Consider the following 18460-nt stretch of genomic DNA (forward strand, 5'->3'; position numbering starts at 1 on the left):
CGTGTAACGAAAATCGCGGATAACGCAATAAACGACCAAAAATGAGTTTCAAACACGAAAAAAAAAATTTCAGCATGACAGCTGTTTTATTTATATTTATATTTATTTATTCATTCGCCAACAGATACAATGGTTATCCCAATGACATGAAAATTACGACACTACACATATTAATTAAAAACTCTACGGAAACAACTCTTATTTCTACAACGTGAAACATTAAAGTCAAACACATCGTAGTATCTGTTGAAGACACGGCACATCCTTCGCATGGGCTCGTTAAATCCATAATTTGTTCGCGAGGGATGGACGCATAAGAAAACGTGAGAGCGTAAATTACGGCGGCGGATGTTTATGTTAAGACAGCTTAACAGCGAAGTACAGTCGATGTTACCTTGAAGCAGGTCACCAATGAAGCATGCCATCGTGATGTTACGTCTCGCCCCAAGTGATTCCAAGTGTATTAACATGCAAAGACTTTTGTAGCTGGGCAAGTTGTGGACATCATTCCAAGGAAGATGCCTCAGAGCGAAACGGATAAACTTTCGTTGGATTGCTTCGATGCGGTTCACCTCGTTTTGGTAGTATGGGCACCACACTACAGCCGAATATTCCAGTATTGGTCGAACCAAAGAACAGTACAAAGCCTTAAGGCAATATATATCCTTGAATTCTTTGGCGAAGCGGAACATGAACCCGAGTTGAGATGAAGCTTTCGACACCACGTAGGCGACGTGGTCCTTGAATGTAAGCTTGGAATCAAGTAGTAATCCAAGATCCTTGACCGTCGATTCCCGTTTCAAGCTTATCCCCGATAGAACATAGTTGTGTTGAAACAATGCACGTTGTCTACCGAATGAAATTATAGAGCATTTCGATGCATTGAGTGACATGCGGTTTAGTTGGCACCACTCGGCGAAAGCTTCTAATTGCAGCTGTAGAAAAACAGCATCGCTTGGTTTCCGTATCACGAGATACAACTTGAGGTCGTCGGCGTACGACGACTTGCGGCATTTCAGAATGTAGTTGACGTCATTCATATACAGCAGAAACAGGAATGGCCCTAGATGGCTGCCTTGAGGAACGCCAGATGTCACGGGGAAGGAAGGAGCAACATAGTACGCAATTTTGACAGACATGCTTCGACCAGTCAAATAAGAAGAAAGCCAAGCAAGCAGGTCGTTCTGAACACCTAACCTGTCATACTTAGCCAAAGCAATGTCGTGATTCATTTTATCGAATGCTGCAGAGAGGTCTGTATATATAGCATCTACTTGATGGCCTTGCTCAATTTCACGGATGATGTAGGAAGTGAACTGTACTAAATTGGTAGTCGTTGAGCGCTTGGACATGAAACCATGCTGGTCCATCGAAATGCAGTGAGCGAAGTTTTGAACCAATTCTTCGAGAATAATTAGCTCGAGAAGTTTCGACGTAGCACTTAAAGCGGCTAATCCACGATAGTTCGATACAGTCCTTTTGCAACCCTTTTTGTGAATCGGAAAAACGTAAGATTCCTTCCAGCAGGATGGGAAGTCACCCGACCTCAGGGAGAGATTGAAAGTATTGGCTAGAGGTGTTGCTAGAGCAATCAAGCAGCGTTTCAGGACCAAGGACGGAATACCATCAGGACCGGAACCCCTCGAACTTTTCAGTTGACTCCCGGCTGAGATAACCATTTCTCTCGTAATAGTAAACGGACCACTTGAGAAGGATGAGAAAGGAACGTTGCGAGATGCAGCTGCTACGTCCTGGCTGTTTGTTCGTTCGTTACTGAAAACGCTGCTAAACTGTTTACGAAATAATTCTGCCAGATCTGGAATGGTTGCAGCGTTCACTACACCGTTAGTCATGGTTGAGGGGAGGCCTGTTTCCTTCCTTTGACTATTCATGTGTTGCCAGAACCTCTTAGGGTTGGATTTCAGACGACGTTGGAGCTGTCTTAGGTGCGCTTGATGTAGTTGATCGTTCAACCGTCTGTAGTCCGAATTAGCCTTGGAATAACGCGTTTTCGTGGATTCGGTATGAAGTTTGGCATGTTCCCGAAGAGCTGCCCTTTTCCGTTTCTTCAAACGCTTAAGCTTCGAGTTCGACCATGCAGGTTTAAGAGGTACACGGTTAGTTCGCTTAGGTACAAATTGATCAATGGTATAGATTATGATGCACGATACCGTTGATGCTGCGTCGTTGACGCCGCGATTGGCCAATTCTTCATCCCAATTAACGTTTGAGAAGAAATTGTTCATCTCGTCGAAGTTGGCTTTGTCGAAGTTGTAGTATATGCTTTCTGTCGTGTCTTTGTAATCACATTGTACGCAAATATCAATGCTGACCAGCAACGGGGGATGATGTATGCAACTTTTCACTAGCGGAGCAGGAGCTGGTATTACAGAGCAACTGGAACACATTTCCTCACTCACAAAGCAGAGGTCAAGCATACGGTTGTTACGATTCATAACTCCGCTCTTTTGTCCGAGTCTTGAAGTGCGATAAGCATCCAACAGATTACGGGATGCGAGTCCAGTCGATGAGTCAGATGTGGGGAAATAAAAATCATGGGTGTTCTGCTCCCATCTCACATCACGCAAGTTGAAATCTCCAAGGATTGTCAAACTGTCCTTCGCGCCCATAAGAGAGATAATCCAGTCGAGCGACGACAAGTCCTTTTCGATAAGAATATTGTCGTTTACACGATCCGGAGGAATATATACCACACAGATGAAAAGCGTTGAGTCGCCCGCTTCGATCGACACCCACAATTGCTCAACCGTCAGGCTTTCGGGAGGGATAGTAACAGTGACTTATAGCGAGAACGAATAGCCAACAACATACGGTCAAAGATGTTATTAATACAGAAATCATTAAACTATCCACCTGTAAGGTCGTGTACACCAGTGGTCAGAAAATGTGAAAGCCATGACTTTCGCGGATAATCAGCACCTCGAATCATCCGCTCGCGGATAATCGGGATTCTTCTTCTTAAATGGCACTAACGTTCCTAGAGGAACTTCGCCGTCTCAACGTAGTATTACTTGCGTCATTTTTATTAGTAATTAGTTGAGATTCTCTAGAATACGCGTGATCACAGTACAGGTCGGAGGAAATTTCTTTGACGAAAAATTCCCCCGACCAGAACAGGAATCGAACCCCCGGCATGTTTAGTGTGACGCTAACCACTCGGCCACGGGAGCACTAATGATAATCGGGGTTCTATTGTATTTTTATTCTACTAGCAGCTCTTTTTTGCTAGTCCTGTCCAATTCATTCTCAATGACTAGATGCAACATACAGCAACAGTTGCTCAAATGTTGGCCTAATTGAGTTTTTTGGCATACTACCATGATCATAAAATAACCGCTTATCGGTTTTGTTTCTACAAATTACTACGTTCAATATGTAGGTGTAAGTTATTAAATGAAAATCAGAAAATTAAACATGTAACAAAAAAAGAAGATTTAAAATGCTCTCAATTCGACAATGATGTGTGCATCAATCGTTTGGACTTTTTTTCTATATTTCAATAAATTCTCCTAAACAAACTATCAAACAACTCAAAAATGTCGAGAATTTCAACCGTAGTCTGCTTCGTTTCTGCTGTCTCAGAGCTGGTAGCACCCTCTCAGGTTTCATTAAAATTTGTGAATATTGAAATATTAATTGAGGGGCTCAGAATGCAAGGGGTGTAAGTGACTTGTTCGATTTCTCTTCATCAATTTTTGACGTAGGACTACGTCTTTCATTTCTATACCGGGGTGTAAAATCAAAGTTTTCCATGTAACACTGTGACCAAATATGTTTCAATCAAGTGCTATTAACAGATGGTTATCGAGTTAGCATTAACCACTGGTGGGCTTCCAGTATCGAGGAAAATGTGGAAATATCTAATCGTTACTGAAAATAATCTGCCAGTTCCTCTGGGAATTTAAAATTACATTCATATGAAAGAGTTTATTTTAATGTTTTCTATCCATGTAACACTGTGACCAAATACATTTGGTTTTGTGATTTTTCAATCAATCGCAATCAACAGGATAGCTTCTGAAGATTATTCTTCCCCATCAGTAGGATATTTCCGTATCCAATATTGGATGCATAAAACCTTGTGCCTCCAACGTAACGCTCTCGTTTTCGAAGTTCTCCAAATATTCATTCATTCAGAATGAATTCAGATTCAACTTCATACAAATGATCTCTAAATCAACGATAGTCCTACGTCACCCTTGCGGTTATACCATAGATATAACCCACTTCCTGTTTTTATTTAGTTAATAAGTCAACTGCAAAAACGTTCCAATTTAAGTTTGCTATACAATCCGATAGATGAGGTTCTGACCTATCTTCCACATTTTCAAATACAGCTGGGAATGTATTTGCAGCTAAGTTATGACCAAGAGAGAGAGTCGATGTAGAGAAATCGATCAAATCACTTACACCCCTTTCATTCTAAGCACCTCAATTAATACAGCATCTTTGCATACTCTATTTTCAAAAATTAATCTCGTCTGTCTTCTGGAGAGTGCGCAGTTTGCTGCCGTATTGTTACGTCTTTCGGGAACATCTTGGGGGTACGAATCGAAAAATTAAAAATCAGCCGCGTCATGAAAAGTTGTCCGTTATAGGGTACTTATTGCCCGGCCATTCTTGATGAATTTGTACACCAATCGATTTCTACCCTCCCTAACAATTTGTGCAGATCGCAAGCTGCATTCTCTTTCATACAGAGCTAAAGAATATGAAAGGACAATTGAGGGGCTCAGAAGGGAAGGGGTGTAAGTGACTTGATCGATTTCTCTTCATCAACTTTTTCTTTCGGAAATAACTCGGCACACAAAAACGTTCCAATTCGATTTTGCTATAGAAACCAATAATTGAGGTTCTGACATATCGTCCACATTGTCAAATAAGCTAGGAATGTGTTGCAGTTAAGTTATGATCAAAATAGAAAGCCGATGAAGAGAAATCGATCAAGTCACTTACACCCCTTGCATTCTAAGCCCCTCAATTGCAAGTCACCGGATCAGAAACCTATCAACAAATTCATCCTTCTACACATTGCTAGCGGTATCGAAGTGTTATCATGAGTATTTCCAGTATATTTTTAATAAATAATTCATCCCAATTCAACTTACAAACCTGATATCAGTAAATGTAAAAAGTATGTTTCATATGTACTGAATAATGAGGAAAATTTGCCCCGAATTCAACAAAAAAATTTTTTTTTGTCTAACAGCTCATTGTCGAATGTCGAATCTGCAAATCGAGATTTTTCAGTTCAAAGTGATTATTAAATGTATTGACGTAAGACTACGTCTTTGATTTCTATATAGGGGGGTCACTCTACGAAATTGAAAATGAGGCACGTGACGATTCATTAAGAGATTTCAAACGCATATTACGAAAAATGGTTATTGTGATATATTAGGCTGTCAAAAAAGTCCTGCGGTATTTTTATTGAATTTTCATTTGTTCATAAAATTAGTTACAATCATCTGTTTTAAGTCAAATATGCGCCGTTTTGTTCGAAGACTTGTTCCCAACAAGATGCCAACTTCATAATACCCCTGTTATAGAAGCTCGCTTCCTTATTAGCAAAAAACTCGGATAGCTAATTTTCACAGGCCTCTTTTGTGGCTAACTTCTGACTACCTAGCTCGTTCGCCATGGACAAAAACAGGTGGTAGTCACTTGGTGCAAGGTCCGGACTATACGGCGGATGCAAAAGAACCTCCCATCCGAGCTCCCGGAGCTTCTGGCGCGTCACCAAAGAAGTGTGTGGCCTGGCGTTGTCCTGATGGAAGGCAATGCGGCCTCTGTTTATCAAAGATGGCCTCTTCTTCATGAGTGCTACAGGTCCGAATTGAGCGTTTGGCCGTAGGGAAGCAGCTCATAATAGATTATTCCTTGACAATTCCACCAAACACACAGAAGAACCTTCCTGGCCGTTAATGGGGGCTTGGCCACCGTCTGAGCCGCTTCAGCGGGCTTCGACCACGACCGTTTGCGCTTCACGTTGTCGTAAGTGACCCACTTTTCATCACCAGTCACCATCCGCTTCAGAAACGGGTCGATTTTGTTGCGATTCAGCAGCGATTCACATGCGTCGATACGGTCAAAGATGTTTTATTGTGTCAACGTGTGTGGCACCCATACATCGAGCTTCTTTGTGAATCCAAGCTTCTTCAAATGGTTAATAACGGTTTGATGACTTATCCCCAGCTCTTGGCGTGGCGCATCTTCGACGACCTCTACACCAGAACGAAAACGTTGAAACCATCGTTGTGCGGTGGAAATGGAAACTGTATCGGGTCCATAAACTGCAAAAATTTTATTGGCAGCTTGAGATGCATTTTTGCCTTTGTCATAGTAGTACTGTAAAATATGTCGGATGTTCTCTTTGTTTTGCTCCATATTTGCGACACTATAACTCACGAACGACTTAACCAAACAAAACACTGTCAAGAACTATATTATAGCGCGCAAAAATACGTTTCCAACAAGCTATAGTATGACTCGATACAATGAATACAACTAGAACTACGCGCTTACAACGACACCTCGCGGAAATACCGCAGGACTTTTTTGACAGCCTAATATGTTATGTTGTATACCATTAGACAGGAAATTTATCCAGCATTTTTTTGGCTTAAAACCAGGGGTACGACTAAAACGTCAAATCGCTCATATTGCCAGTGTACCCAATATTGTGGGTTCACTGACATTTTGGTTCTATCAATTACTGTTGTTTACAACTCGGTCCGGTTATATAGTCGAATAGTGGCTAACTTTAAACTCCATGTTAAATGTGAACACCTCCATGTGAAACTGAAATATGAAAATCGCTCATGCAGTTAGAATAAAGCAGCGCATTTTTCGATTTCAATCCTCGTAAATGATATGTTGATAAACAAATGACGCCATATTGATTTTGATTTTGGGTAGCCTATATTCAATTGATGTCTAACCCCTGCTTAAAACAGGAACAGTGAATATAGTTAAAAAAAGGTTTACAATGGGTATGTTATTCCGATTTTACTAGCCACTAGTGGTCCCTCACAACGCAACGAGCTATCTTGTTGCTTACATACGGGCGTGAGCTCACATTATGATGATTGTATTGATTATTCTACATTTGCCTATAATAGGCATTTATCAGTCCAGATTATCATGATATCGATCATTTTGTTTGGCAATGTAAAAAAAATGTAATTAAAGAATTCAACTTGCTGCTGATTTAGAGGTTTGAAAAGATATACTCACACAGTGCTCTCTTGGGAAGTTCGTGTAGCTGGTGTAGTAAATTGATCTCATCGGGTGTTAAGTCCTGCTTATTTATAGGGTCGGGGTATGGAGAATGGACAAGTCGATTGAGCCAAATAAAGCGGGCAAGTAACATAATCACATAATTACTGCTAAGGAAGACATATATGGGCAACATAATATTAAGATCGTGAATATTTGAGCTAAATTCTGATCCATGATTGGAACTGGGTATAGACCATAAAACCGTTTGGAACCATTTGCAGAAGATTGGATTCCAAAAAAAAGTTGGATGTATGGGTGCCACACGAGTTGACGCAAAAAAATCTTTTAGACCGAATCAACGCCTTCGATGCCCTGCTGAAACACATCTCACACTTCTTTGATGGCCCGCCAGAAGCTACGGGAGCTCGGATGGGATGTCCTATTGCACCCAGCGTATAGTCCGGACCTGACTCGAAGTGATTATCATCTCTTCCGGTCCATGCAAAACGTTCTTGGTGATACTAAGTTGGCCTCAAAAGAGGCTTGCGAAAACTGGCTGTCTGAGTGTTTTGCAAATAAGAGGGGGGTGGGGCGGTGTTATAAGGGGGGAATAATGAAGTTGCCTTCTAAATGGCAACAAGTTTGCGAACAAAACGGCGCATTTTTGACTTTTTTTTTATTAATTCGTTTATTTTTACAGGCTCAGTTATCATTTTTGACTTAAAGTGGATAATTTTAAGTACGTTAAATAAAGCGTCAAATTTCGATCAGAAATAAGTCATTTCTTTTTCCCCAACCCAATACATCATCTGGCTATAAACCCTCTATAAACAATGTTCCGATGCAACGATGTTACGATAACGATGCAACGTAGTAGAAAATGCTATTTATCTATAGTATATTTCTGTAGTTGTAGATTTTTTAGACTTAGGTTTACACCTATGTAGATCTAAGCCTCTTAGACTTGTGTTCGAAAATACACTGATAAATGATGACTCTTCTGCATAATTAAATAAATAGAAGTAAAGTGCGGCAATGGCTTCAATAAATTTTGTGCACATTTTTGAACATCGATACAAAAAAATCAAATAGTCTCGAGTCACTCGTGTCCAAGTTAGACTGTGGTTCCGGATTCTACCTCATCCTAATCGTTTAAAAATTATATAATTTAATATAAGGAACTGTTTTCCAGGACCTACATTTGATCTATCAAAAGAGTAAAGATTACACAACGTAGTAGAAAATGCTATTTTTATCCGTAATATATACCTATAGTTATAGATTTATTAGACTTAGGTTCATATCTATGCAGATCTGTATTGTATTCGAAAATGCACTAAATGACTTGTATTCGAAAATGCACTAATAAATTATGACTCCTTGTCATCTTCTGCATAATTAAATAAATAGAAGTAAAGTGCGGCAATGACTTCAATGTATTTTATGCACATCTTTGAATATCGATATAAAAAAATCAAATAGTGTCGAGTCACTCGTCTCCAAGTTAGAAGTGGTTCCGGATACTACATCATCCTACCCGTTCCAGGACCTCCATTTGATGTTTCGAAAGAGTAAAAATTACATATTGCTGAACAATGAAAAAAATCCAATTGAAATGAAATTACCATAAACAATCACAGTCCTACGTCAAGTTCCGGTCCCTGCCCCTAGGCCCAGACTCATCTAATTTTCTGTAAAAAAAAATCCACATTTTTTTACAATTCATTTTAGTTTGTTCCGGGATAAAGGAACAAAGGCAACCAGGAAACATGAGGGGAATGTCAATCTCTTAAATTAAGTTTTTTCAGGGCAAGGAATGAGCTAAAAAATTAAAGTCTCTGTAATTTAACGCTGCTTCTACTACTATTGGGTGTGCAACTTAATCGTTCCGTTTCCATAAGATGGCTCAAGGTGCTTTATATAGTTGACAGCGACAGCTGGTTTTTGATGAAGTATCGATATCTGAGTTACCGCAATAAATCGCAACAGAAAACATCTGCAACAGAAACTACCGCTCAGAAAAAGTGTAGTAGGCTAGAAATATTGTGGCGGGAGAAAAAAATTAATTAATATTTCGTTTTCGTTTTTCGAAATTTATTCGGAGATCAATGTAATGGGAACGAAGTCCCCAATTAACGAGGATATCATATTTATACATGTTCATACATATTAACCTTCTATAAACTCAAACTGCAAAATTTGAAACCATCATCAATTTCACTGCAGCGCCGCCTAGTTGTAGATTTTTTACGTTAGATCGACAATTGGCGATCTAACGCAAAACGTAAACGATCGGTGAGACATCTGGATTTTGTTTTTGAACTAAGAAAATGATGCTAATGTAACCTAAAACTCAAAAACAAATCACGTATATTTTACTTCCGGGCTTTCCAAGGTAGTTCTCACATGCAGGAATCGTGCACTTTTCTACTTGTGTTTGATTGTGCTCTCGAATTCCCTTCTTTAATTCAACCATTGTCAACATTTTTATAGTTTTCACTACTGAAAGAGGTAAATAAATAACATGTTATATATAAAATTGCGCAGAATTAAATTTCTTACAAACTCATCGCAATTAAATAATCTTTTATGATTATAACATTGTAATTTATGGAAAGAACTACAAACCTTCCATAAGCTCACATGGCAAAATTTAAAACCATCATCACTTTCACCGCAGCGCCGCCTAGGTGTAGATTTGTACGTTAGATCGCCAATCACGCAATCACCTTTTTTTATATCCGGGCATTTCAAGGTAGTTCCGACATGCGAGAACCATGCATTTTTTATCTCGTTTTTGATTGTGTTTTCGAATTTGCCTTTTCGATTCAACTATTGTTAATATTTATACAATTTTCACAATTGAAAGAGGGAATAAAATAACATGTTATATATTAAAGTGGAATAAAATTTCTACAAAACTCATCGCAATCAAATATATTTTTTTATGATTATAACATTGTAATTTATGAAAAGAACTACGAACCTTCTATTGAGGAATTTACGTTAGATTTTTACTTTTTAAGTTTCTTCAATTTAGTCTAACTTAATCACTAGTAGTTAAAATAATTTCACTCCATATCTAATTAGATTTCCGTAGCACAAAATAATTTTCTTCACTGATCGCAAAATGGTTGACAGCAGCTTTCGTCGTCCGGAAAGGGATGTTGACAGCAGGTGTCGTCGCTTAGAAGGAGTTAACGGCAGGCGTCGTTGAACAGGAAGGAGAGCAAGATAAGCACGACGTCCAACATTTATAACCGTCGTGACGTCATTTGTTCGATATGCGGAAATGATTAAACGTCAGCCAAACGCGAGACAAACACATGTCTGACGAACGAGGGGTTTTTCGTTGTTGTATTTCCTCCATCGACAGACAGTTGGCGTTCCTTCGTGTTGTCGCGAACAGTTTCTTTGGTTTTAATTTGATTTTTCTTCAAATTTCCCTGTTTCAAGTACACCCTTATTTTGTTTTCGAACGAAGACAAAACATTCGAAAGTTTGCCTCATTGGTATCCTTGGTTTCATACGAAAGAAATCTACCCATTCGAATTTTCGAACATCGTTCGTTCAAACAAACTGTCCTATCCTTGTTTTCGTACGAAGTGTTTTTCAGCCTGTCAGTCAAACGCTACTGTTGAGTTGCGAATCAGAGCAAGCGTAGAATAAAATTCAATCAATGTTTATGTTTTTGTCGTCTAGTGTGTTTCCACGCTAAGCGCGATTAGATTATTAGAGGGGCGGTATATAAAGACAGATTGGCGAAAAACGGAAGAGGGGATGTTTACCTGAGCGAGAGGATGGGAGAAGTTGATCACAAACGTCTGAAATATTGCATTTCTCGATATTTTGGATGGAATTCGAGGATCCGCAGCTACATGACCGCAGAATGGTTTTCACGTATTGGCTCACCTGCTAGTACATTTCTTATTGCCTTGCACCTTTCAAAAAAAGTGCGATTCACATACAACATCCACGTCACGTTAACGTTCCGTCCCGTCACGTTGCGTCAATTATTCTACCATGTAATTTCTATTGAAGCATTCACATACACCAGCAACAAAAAGTCGAAGTTGCCGTTGGCAGTGTATGTGAATGTTTGCATAAGAACTGCTTGGAAGAATAATTAACGCAACGTGACGGGACGGAACGTGAATGTGACGTGGATGTTGTATGTGAATCGCACTTATTAGTGTTATGCGATTTAAGATTTAAGATAAAACATCCACGTCACGTTCACGTTCCGTCCCGTCACGTTGCGTCAATTATTCTTCCATGTAATTCCTATTGAAGCATTCACATACACCAGCAACAACAAGTCGAAGTTGCCGTTGCCAGTATAGACCTCGCACACTTCCGGCTCGGCACTGTTTTTTCGAATAACGTATTTTGTGTTCTTATTAGATTGCATGTAATCTTAAACTGATTTTGCCAAACAAAAATCATATACCATAAAAACCACTCAATAAAATGTTATTCCTGAGTCATAGCGTTTCATGTCATGAAAATCAATAAAATAAAATTGTGTTGATATCAATACAATTAGAATTTTTACGTTTAAAGGGTCTATAATGTAAGTTTTAGCAACTTTAACATTGGGTAAGAAAATTGTATTACAGAGCTCGGAACACTGCCACGGCTGCCTATGCTTTCAAAAATAGTAAACGGAAAAGTATTACATTCAATCAAAATGCCTCCGCCAACAAAGAGAAGGGTTAAGGCTCTCCAACGTGAATATGTGAGACAATACGCTACGAAGGAAAACATTAAGGAAATGTCAACATCGAGTTACTATACGGAAGAACTTGTTATTATCAAAAAAGCCCCAATTCGCATGTGTTATAAATTTGCTCATGTTACGTTCAAGTATAATCAGAATTTCCCTTCATACGCAAGTGCACCTTCTATATATATTTATATTTGCAATTGTTCATCGGAACATATCGTTCATACATTTTACTTTAGTATTGAATTGTTATTTTTTTCAAATGTATTCAAAGACTCGTGTCAATGAAGCGCCACACAGTCTGATAAGTGAATTGATCTATTTACGTGTGCTTTGCTCTTCTCTCACAAACGCTATTACCCCATTTTTATACGTGGGTTTACCTATACTACTACAATGACTAGCTTCCACGTTCACCCTAAATAGATATGGAAGACCAATTGGCGATCTAACGTACAAATCTACACCTAGGCGGCGCTGCGGTGAAAGTGATGATGGTTTTAAATTTTGCCATGTGAGCTTATGGAAGGTTTGTAGTTCTTTCCACAAATTATAATGTTATAATCATAAAAGAATATTTGATTGCGATGAGTTTGTAAGAAATTTAATTCTGCGCTATTTTATATATAACATGTTATTTATTTACCTCTTTCAGTAGTGAAAACTATAAAAATGTTGACAATGGTTGAATTAAAGAAGGAAATTAGAGAGCACAATCAAACACAAGTAGAAAAATGCACGATTCCTGCATGTGAGAACTACCTTGGAAAGCCCGGAAGTAAAATATACGTGATTTGTTTTTGAGTTTTAGGTTACATTAGCATCATTTTCTTAGTTCAAAAACAAAATCCAGATGTCACACCGATCGTTTACGTTTTGCGTTAGATCGCCAATTGAGCGAATTTGTTTCCTCTTGTGCCGATTTTCTATGAAAAAGAAACAACAAGAAACACTTTTCGGTGTGATTATGAATCAACAATAAATCCACTAGAATAAACAATAAAATTTTGGGTGATTGAATCACCTTATGCACTTTATTTATCATAAGTATATAAAAATTAAAATAAAATGAACTTTCTACTAACACATTAATGAATACAAGACAAACAACAAAGTATTCTTCATGTGTATCGAGTTTCCATAATTATATATAATTATTTTTTAAATTCTTGATTAAAAATCACAGTCAAGTAGTACACACCTTTTTGTATTTCGACATAGTGTGAAGTATCACATGTATATATTATACACCTTGGTTTGAAGATTCATGAATCACAAATGTCTGTTTAGAGGAATTGTTTAGACGCGCGTTGTTCCACAAACGAAGACGGTTCTTTCAATTCAGACGGTTTTGATATTTTTGGTTAATTCGATAGTGTTCGCGCCAAAATGGATTACAATAAAATGAAAGTGAATGATTTGAAGTCGGAATTGGCTTCCCGGAACTTGGATACCAAAGGAGTGAAAGCGGTTTTGGTAGAGCGTTTGAAGGAAGCGATCGAAAAGGAAAATGCTGGAAATGCTCCATCTACGCCCGCACTAGCAGGTAAACCTGGAAAGTGGTTTTGTGAATATTAGGTGTACGTTTCAGTTTAGCTGTGTGTTGCTGTAGAATGGCGCGCCATTTTGCGTTTATTTTTTTATATGAGCATAAGTAGGTTGGCAAGAAGAAAAGGGTTTGTTTTGCTGATACCTGAAAATCGAGCACTGTTCTGTGCATCCTGTCACTTTCGGTCTGACAAAAGCTTGTTTTCGATAGCTACTCGGCTTTGCAACCAAAAGCAAATGAAATTAAATTTACAAAAATGTGACTTCGAAACGATAGTTCATTTATCTCGAAATTGAAGAAGGAATCCCACAACAAGATGTCAGAAGTATGCTCCGTATGACTATGTTGCTGAGAATATCGACAGTTTTCTTAGCTTTCAATTAGCAATTCGTACAGGCAGGATTCGAATTTGTTACATGAAGCTGCATCGCTCGAAAAAATCTCTTGATGCAGATACTTTCCATTATCTGCAATCTTGACAATTGACCACAATAAAACAGTACGTTTTGTGAGCACGGGTTTGCGCGTTTTATCGAACTTCACGCGTCAGTATTGTAATTGATATTGTTTCGCCGGAAATTATTCTTGTCTCCAAGCATCAACCAGGTTTGTTAAATGAAGAGCGGAAGATAGCTATTCATGTATGGCTCTGTTACAAAATACCAATAAACTACAGAACGCTTAATCTCGACCTAAAACGAGAAAATCCACAACATTAAAAATAGGTTAATAATGTTATAACTGCATTTTTTAATTCATTTATTTGTAAAAACTCATCGATAGCTTTACGGAGCCATTAATTTTATGTTGTTTTTGTATTATACTTATGTTTACGTTTAGTAGGATTCGACGGATTAGTTTAAAAAATATGGTTTTTTTAAGGAAACAATCACGTGAGTGATATAGGATTAGGCCGCCAGCACTGGCACAATGTGCTTTTTTACCTGCATTAGCGTCTGGTGTTCGGATGACTTCCAAAGATTTTGTCTCAAATGACGAAGCAAACAAATTAATTGAGAAAAAGAGTGAAGCGATGAAATCCTATTACTGGTTGTCTAAAGAAACAGATAAATTTATGGCATAAATCAGCTATGGCGAGTTCGCAAAACGCCTCGGATAGAAACATAAGATTGTCGTTCTTCAATATCGTTCAACGATATTAAAACAATGCGCTCAAAAGATGCTTCACATTGCATTGTCAAAAAATTAATATCACATAACTGAATTACGTGGTTGGAAATCGTCCTCAGTGCGATGCTCAGTAACATAAATATGTATCTATGTTTCTGCAGTTCACGAAGACGCGTGAAATGTCATATTAGCATTAATGTCACTAATATACAGGATGTTAGATTTCTGACTTGGAATATTTCAGGGACGATGGAGGATCTTAGGGTCCTTTCCCTTTCCCTCAATGGTACTAGAGGAACTTCATCGTCTCAACGTAGCATATACATATGTCGTTTTCATTATTACTTAATTGAGATGTCAATGCATCTAACACAAGTTATAGTATTCAAAGTGGAATGCTCTAGAATACGCGTGATCACAGTGCAGTTAGGGAGGTATTTCTTTGACGAAAAATTCCCCGGCAGAACAGTAACCAAGTCCAAATCCCTGGCATGATATGTGGATAAAAGTTTTTATATCAATAAATAACACTAGAAAGACTGAAACTTTTTATATACCTAGATTGTCAAAATGACTGCATTATGAAAATAACTAATGTGTTAAGAAATTTGTCTAGAATTTATTTTTATTATTTAATGTTATATTACAAGTTATTGGTAAAAGAGCAATAAAGAACTACGTGAAAAAATGGTACTTTCGTATTAGCGTCACCGGAGCCGAAATACAATAGATAGCAATTACTTAACCGGGCAAACGTATGCCTTCCGACGCTCGCTCGGACCTAACTAAAGGATCGTCTCCTATGTTTCAAACTAACTGGGCAATCGATGAAACACAGGTTTGTTTGCGAAAGGCCGCCGCTTCCGACGGCGGGTCGGCGGCTGACTCGGATTGCGTCACCTCGGCGGCTTAGGGCCGCCTCTGTTCCTTATCCTCGATTGATGGGGACTACGTTCCCATTACGTTGAGCTCAGAATAAATTTAATTAAGAAAAGGTAATTCATAATGAAAATTGCGCTCCGGTGGCGTTTAACCTGAAATACCCCAAATCCCAAATACGCATTTTCGTGGCACTAAAAAATGACAAAACACTGCATACAACAAGGCAACAACAATACAAATAATATTTGAATGCCAGTGCGAACAATAAAAATGCTATCTATTATATTTCGGCTCCAGTGACGCTAATACGAAAGTACCGAAAAAATATATTTATGCTTCATTATTTGTACATTTTTTTGCATAAAAAAAGTGGAAATTTTTTAATGTGAACATTTTCCGCAAACATTCTTTTGACATTTTGCACATATATTGTTTTGTTATTGTGGCAAAGTCGTATTTGACAAATTTCGCGTTTGTTAGAATGGCTTGCATTTGATGATGTTGCAGTCGATCTTCGTGCCTTTTCATGTTCTGATGATTTTTTCTGTCTTGCATCTCTGTATTCTGTGGAACGCTGTTCTGCTAAAAGAAACTAGAACTCTTTTCGTTGTATTTGTATTCCTGTCGTTCCTTTGTAGAGAATCCAAGCATTAATAGCAGCCAAATCTAGAATTATTAAAAAAATATTACAAGAACTAGCTTTTACACTATATTTTCTGGCCATTTAATCCGTCATATCAACTCCAAATTTTGTGCTGTTATAAAATAGAATTGGTTCCGGTAACATTTGTTTTATTACTTTTATCAATTTTCACATGTTTATGCTTAGAACTTAGAACAGTCTCTCTTTTTTTTGGTTTGCTTTTATATATTTATTAGAACACAATTCTGTGATTTATATAACACAGTGGAAAAACGAGGCATGTTATCCTTCGTTTGTTTGGCTAATTTTGGTAGTTTCTTTTTGTTCCCTCTAATAGTTCCAACTATAGTTGTTTTTTGGTAAATAATATTGTAACGGTGACATGATAGTTAAAAAAATATCGGTCGTGATATTTCTTCCATAGCTTGTATATGGTTCTACAAGTTTCAAAACAACATGTTCACAAATGAGCATTGACGATGGTCTTTGTTCATCCTTCCCCAAGTACCAATACATATTTGCTACTAACATCTGATGCAACCAGAATTTGAAGCCGAATTTGTTGGGTTTATTAGGCATATACTGGGTAAACCTCCACCTGGCTTATGAAGGGAGTAATTGCTCTTCTCTGCTATGTTTTTCGTTATATTTACATTGGTTTAATTCAAAATGACTGCTTTTGGGCAATATAGGTATAGCACATATAAAAATGGTGCGCCCGTGGCCGAGTGGTTAGCGTCTCACATTATCATCCCGGGTGTTCGGGTTCGATTCCCGTTCTGGCCGGGGGAATTTTTCGTCAAAGAAAGCTTCCCCCTCGGAATACATTCAAGACGTGTTATTTGTCTTAAGAAATCTCAACTGAATATTAATAAATGACGCTAGTTATACATACGTTGAGACGGCAAAAGTTCCACAGTTCCAGTTTTTTATTGCTTTTGATATTCAAAGTATAAATAACAGCGAAATTATGAACCCCACGCAATGCCGCATTCATTCATTATAGCAAATCACCGATATGAACAAAATGAACTCGTTTGTTATTGTCATCAATAAATTTAGGGCAGTGTGTTTCAAGCTGAAAAAAGTCATGTACATTGAAACAAAATCATATTCATTACTCGTGAATATTTGTTGATATTCTAAGACACTGGTTCAGACGTTAGATCTTGAAAAATAGTTCGACATTTTTTAGGTAGCAGAAAATCGCTGCTACTCTTGCTGAATCGTCCCTCAAGATGTTTCTTACACTCCCGCTGATTCCATGAAGGTTTCGCATATCATCAAATTTCAGACAACCACACAAGAAGTGTTCCACGGAGTTGTGGACTTGGCAGTGGTCGCAGAGTAGATGGAAAGGTCCTCTATTGAATCCGTGTGAAACCGAGCAGTGACCGGTCCTCAGTCTGGACAGGATTCGTTTCTCATTCTTTCAACATCGTCAAACCTGACAATCGATTAACTTTTCTGGGGAACTGCCCTCTCTCTGCGAACCACCTTTCGGTCCAAAAGGTACGGAAAGAGTTGGTGATCCACAACTTCACGTCGTCAAGCGGCACATCCCGAGTGAAAAACGGTCTGGTGTGACCGATTCCGGCAAACCGGTCGACCGCTTCATTCCCTGCAATTCCGTTGTGTCCGGGGACCCACATGAGCACAGTATCGGGCAATATGTACCTCCTTATGGCCTGTACCCATGGATGTTTGGACCTGGTCGCACTGATGGCATCAATGGCGCTTGCCGAATCGGAGACGACCAACAACGGCTTTGAAGATGAAGTTGTAGTTGCCTCGAAGACCTGACAGATGTTCCCGAGTTTCAGACTATTATTACCATCGCTTACCCCAAATCCAACTTCTGATGGTCCTTTTGAGCCGTCCGAGTATCTGTTCTCGTGGAGACGGTATTTTACTGCGAGGGATGGTATTTTACGAGCGAGGGATGTAAGTGGAAGAGGTGAAAAGCAGAAGAGCGAGTGAGACATAGGGCCTGATCACGAACGTCACTTCACGGTGAAAACGATATGAACTACATACAAATTACATACAATGCATTTCGTTTTCACCGTAAAGTGACGTTCGTGATCGGGCGCATAATTTCGAGGAGCATTCGCACGATTCGTCTTGATTGTCCTTGTTTTTCTCTTCTTTCTTTTTTTCTTTGTTTTTAAGAGGCTTTAAACTTTGCAGTTCATTCGCCTCTAGTTTTTCTCTTTTTTTCGTCTTATGTTTGTCTTGTGCTTGCGCGGTAGGAGAGAGTCATGGTGCGAAATTGTTCTCTCCGCTC

General features: G+C 38.6%; 1 protein-coding gene across 3 annotated transcripts in view; it reads left to right on the plus strand.

Annotated features, from left to right (window-relative positions):
* Positions 1-13238: 13238 nt before the first annotated feature.
* Positions 13239-18460, plus strand: part of LOC129780336 (heterogeneous nuclear ribonucleoprotein U) — a 41440-nt gene continuing 36218 nt past the window's right edge. The window contains exon 1 of one of the 3 annotated variants that reach the window (XM_055788487.1): positions 13239-13514. In XM_055788487.1, coding sequence (XP_055644462.1) covers positions 13358-13514 — 157 coding nt within the window. In that variant the 5' untranslated portion in view covers positions 13239-13357. Of the gene's footprint in view, positions 13515-13597; positions 13623-18460 lie in introns of those variants that run through there. The other 2 variants (XM_055788485.1, XM_055788488.1) reach the window with 2 other exon arrangements.

The sequence above is a fragment of the Toxorhynchites rutilus genome, chromosome 3 (genome assembly GCF_029784135.1).
Source record: "Toxorhynchites rutilus septentrionalis strain SRP chromosome 3, ASM2978413v1, whole genome shotgun sequence".
Classification (NCBI taxonomy): domain Eukaryota; kingdom Metazoa; phylum Arthropoda; class Insecta; order Diptera; family Culicidae; genus Toxorhynchites; species Toxorhynchites rutilus.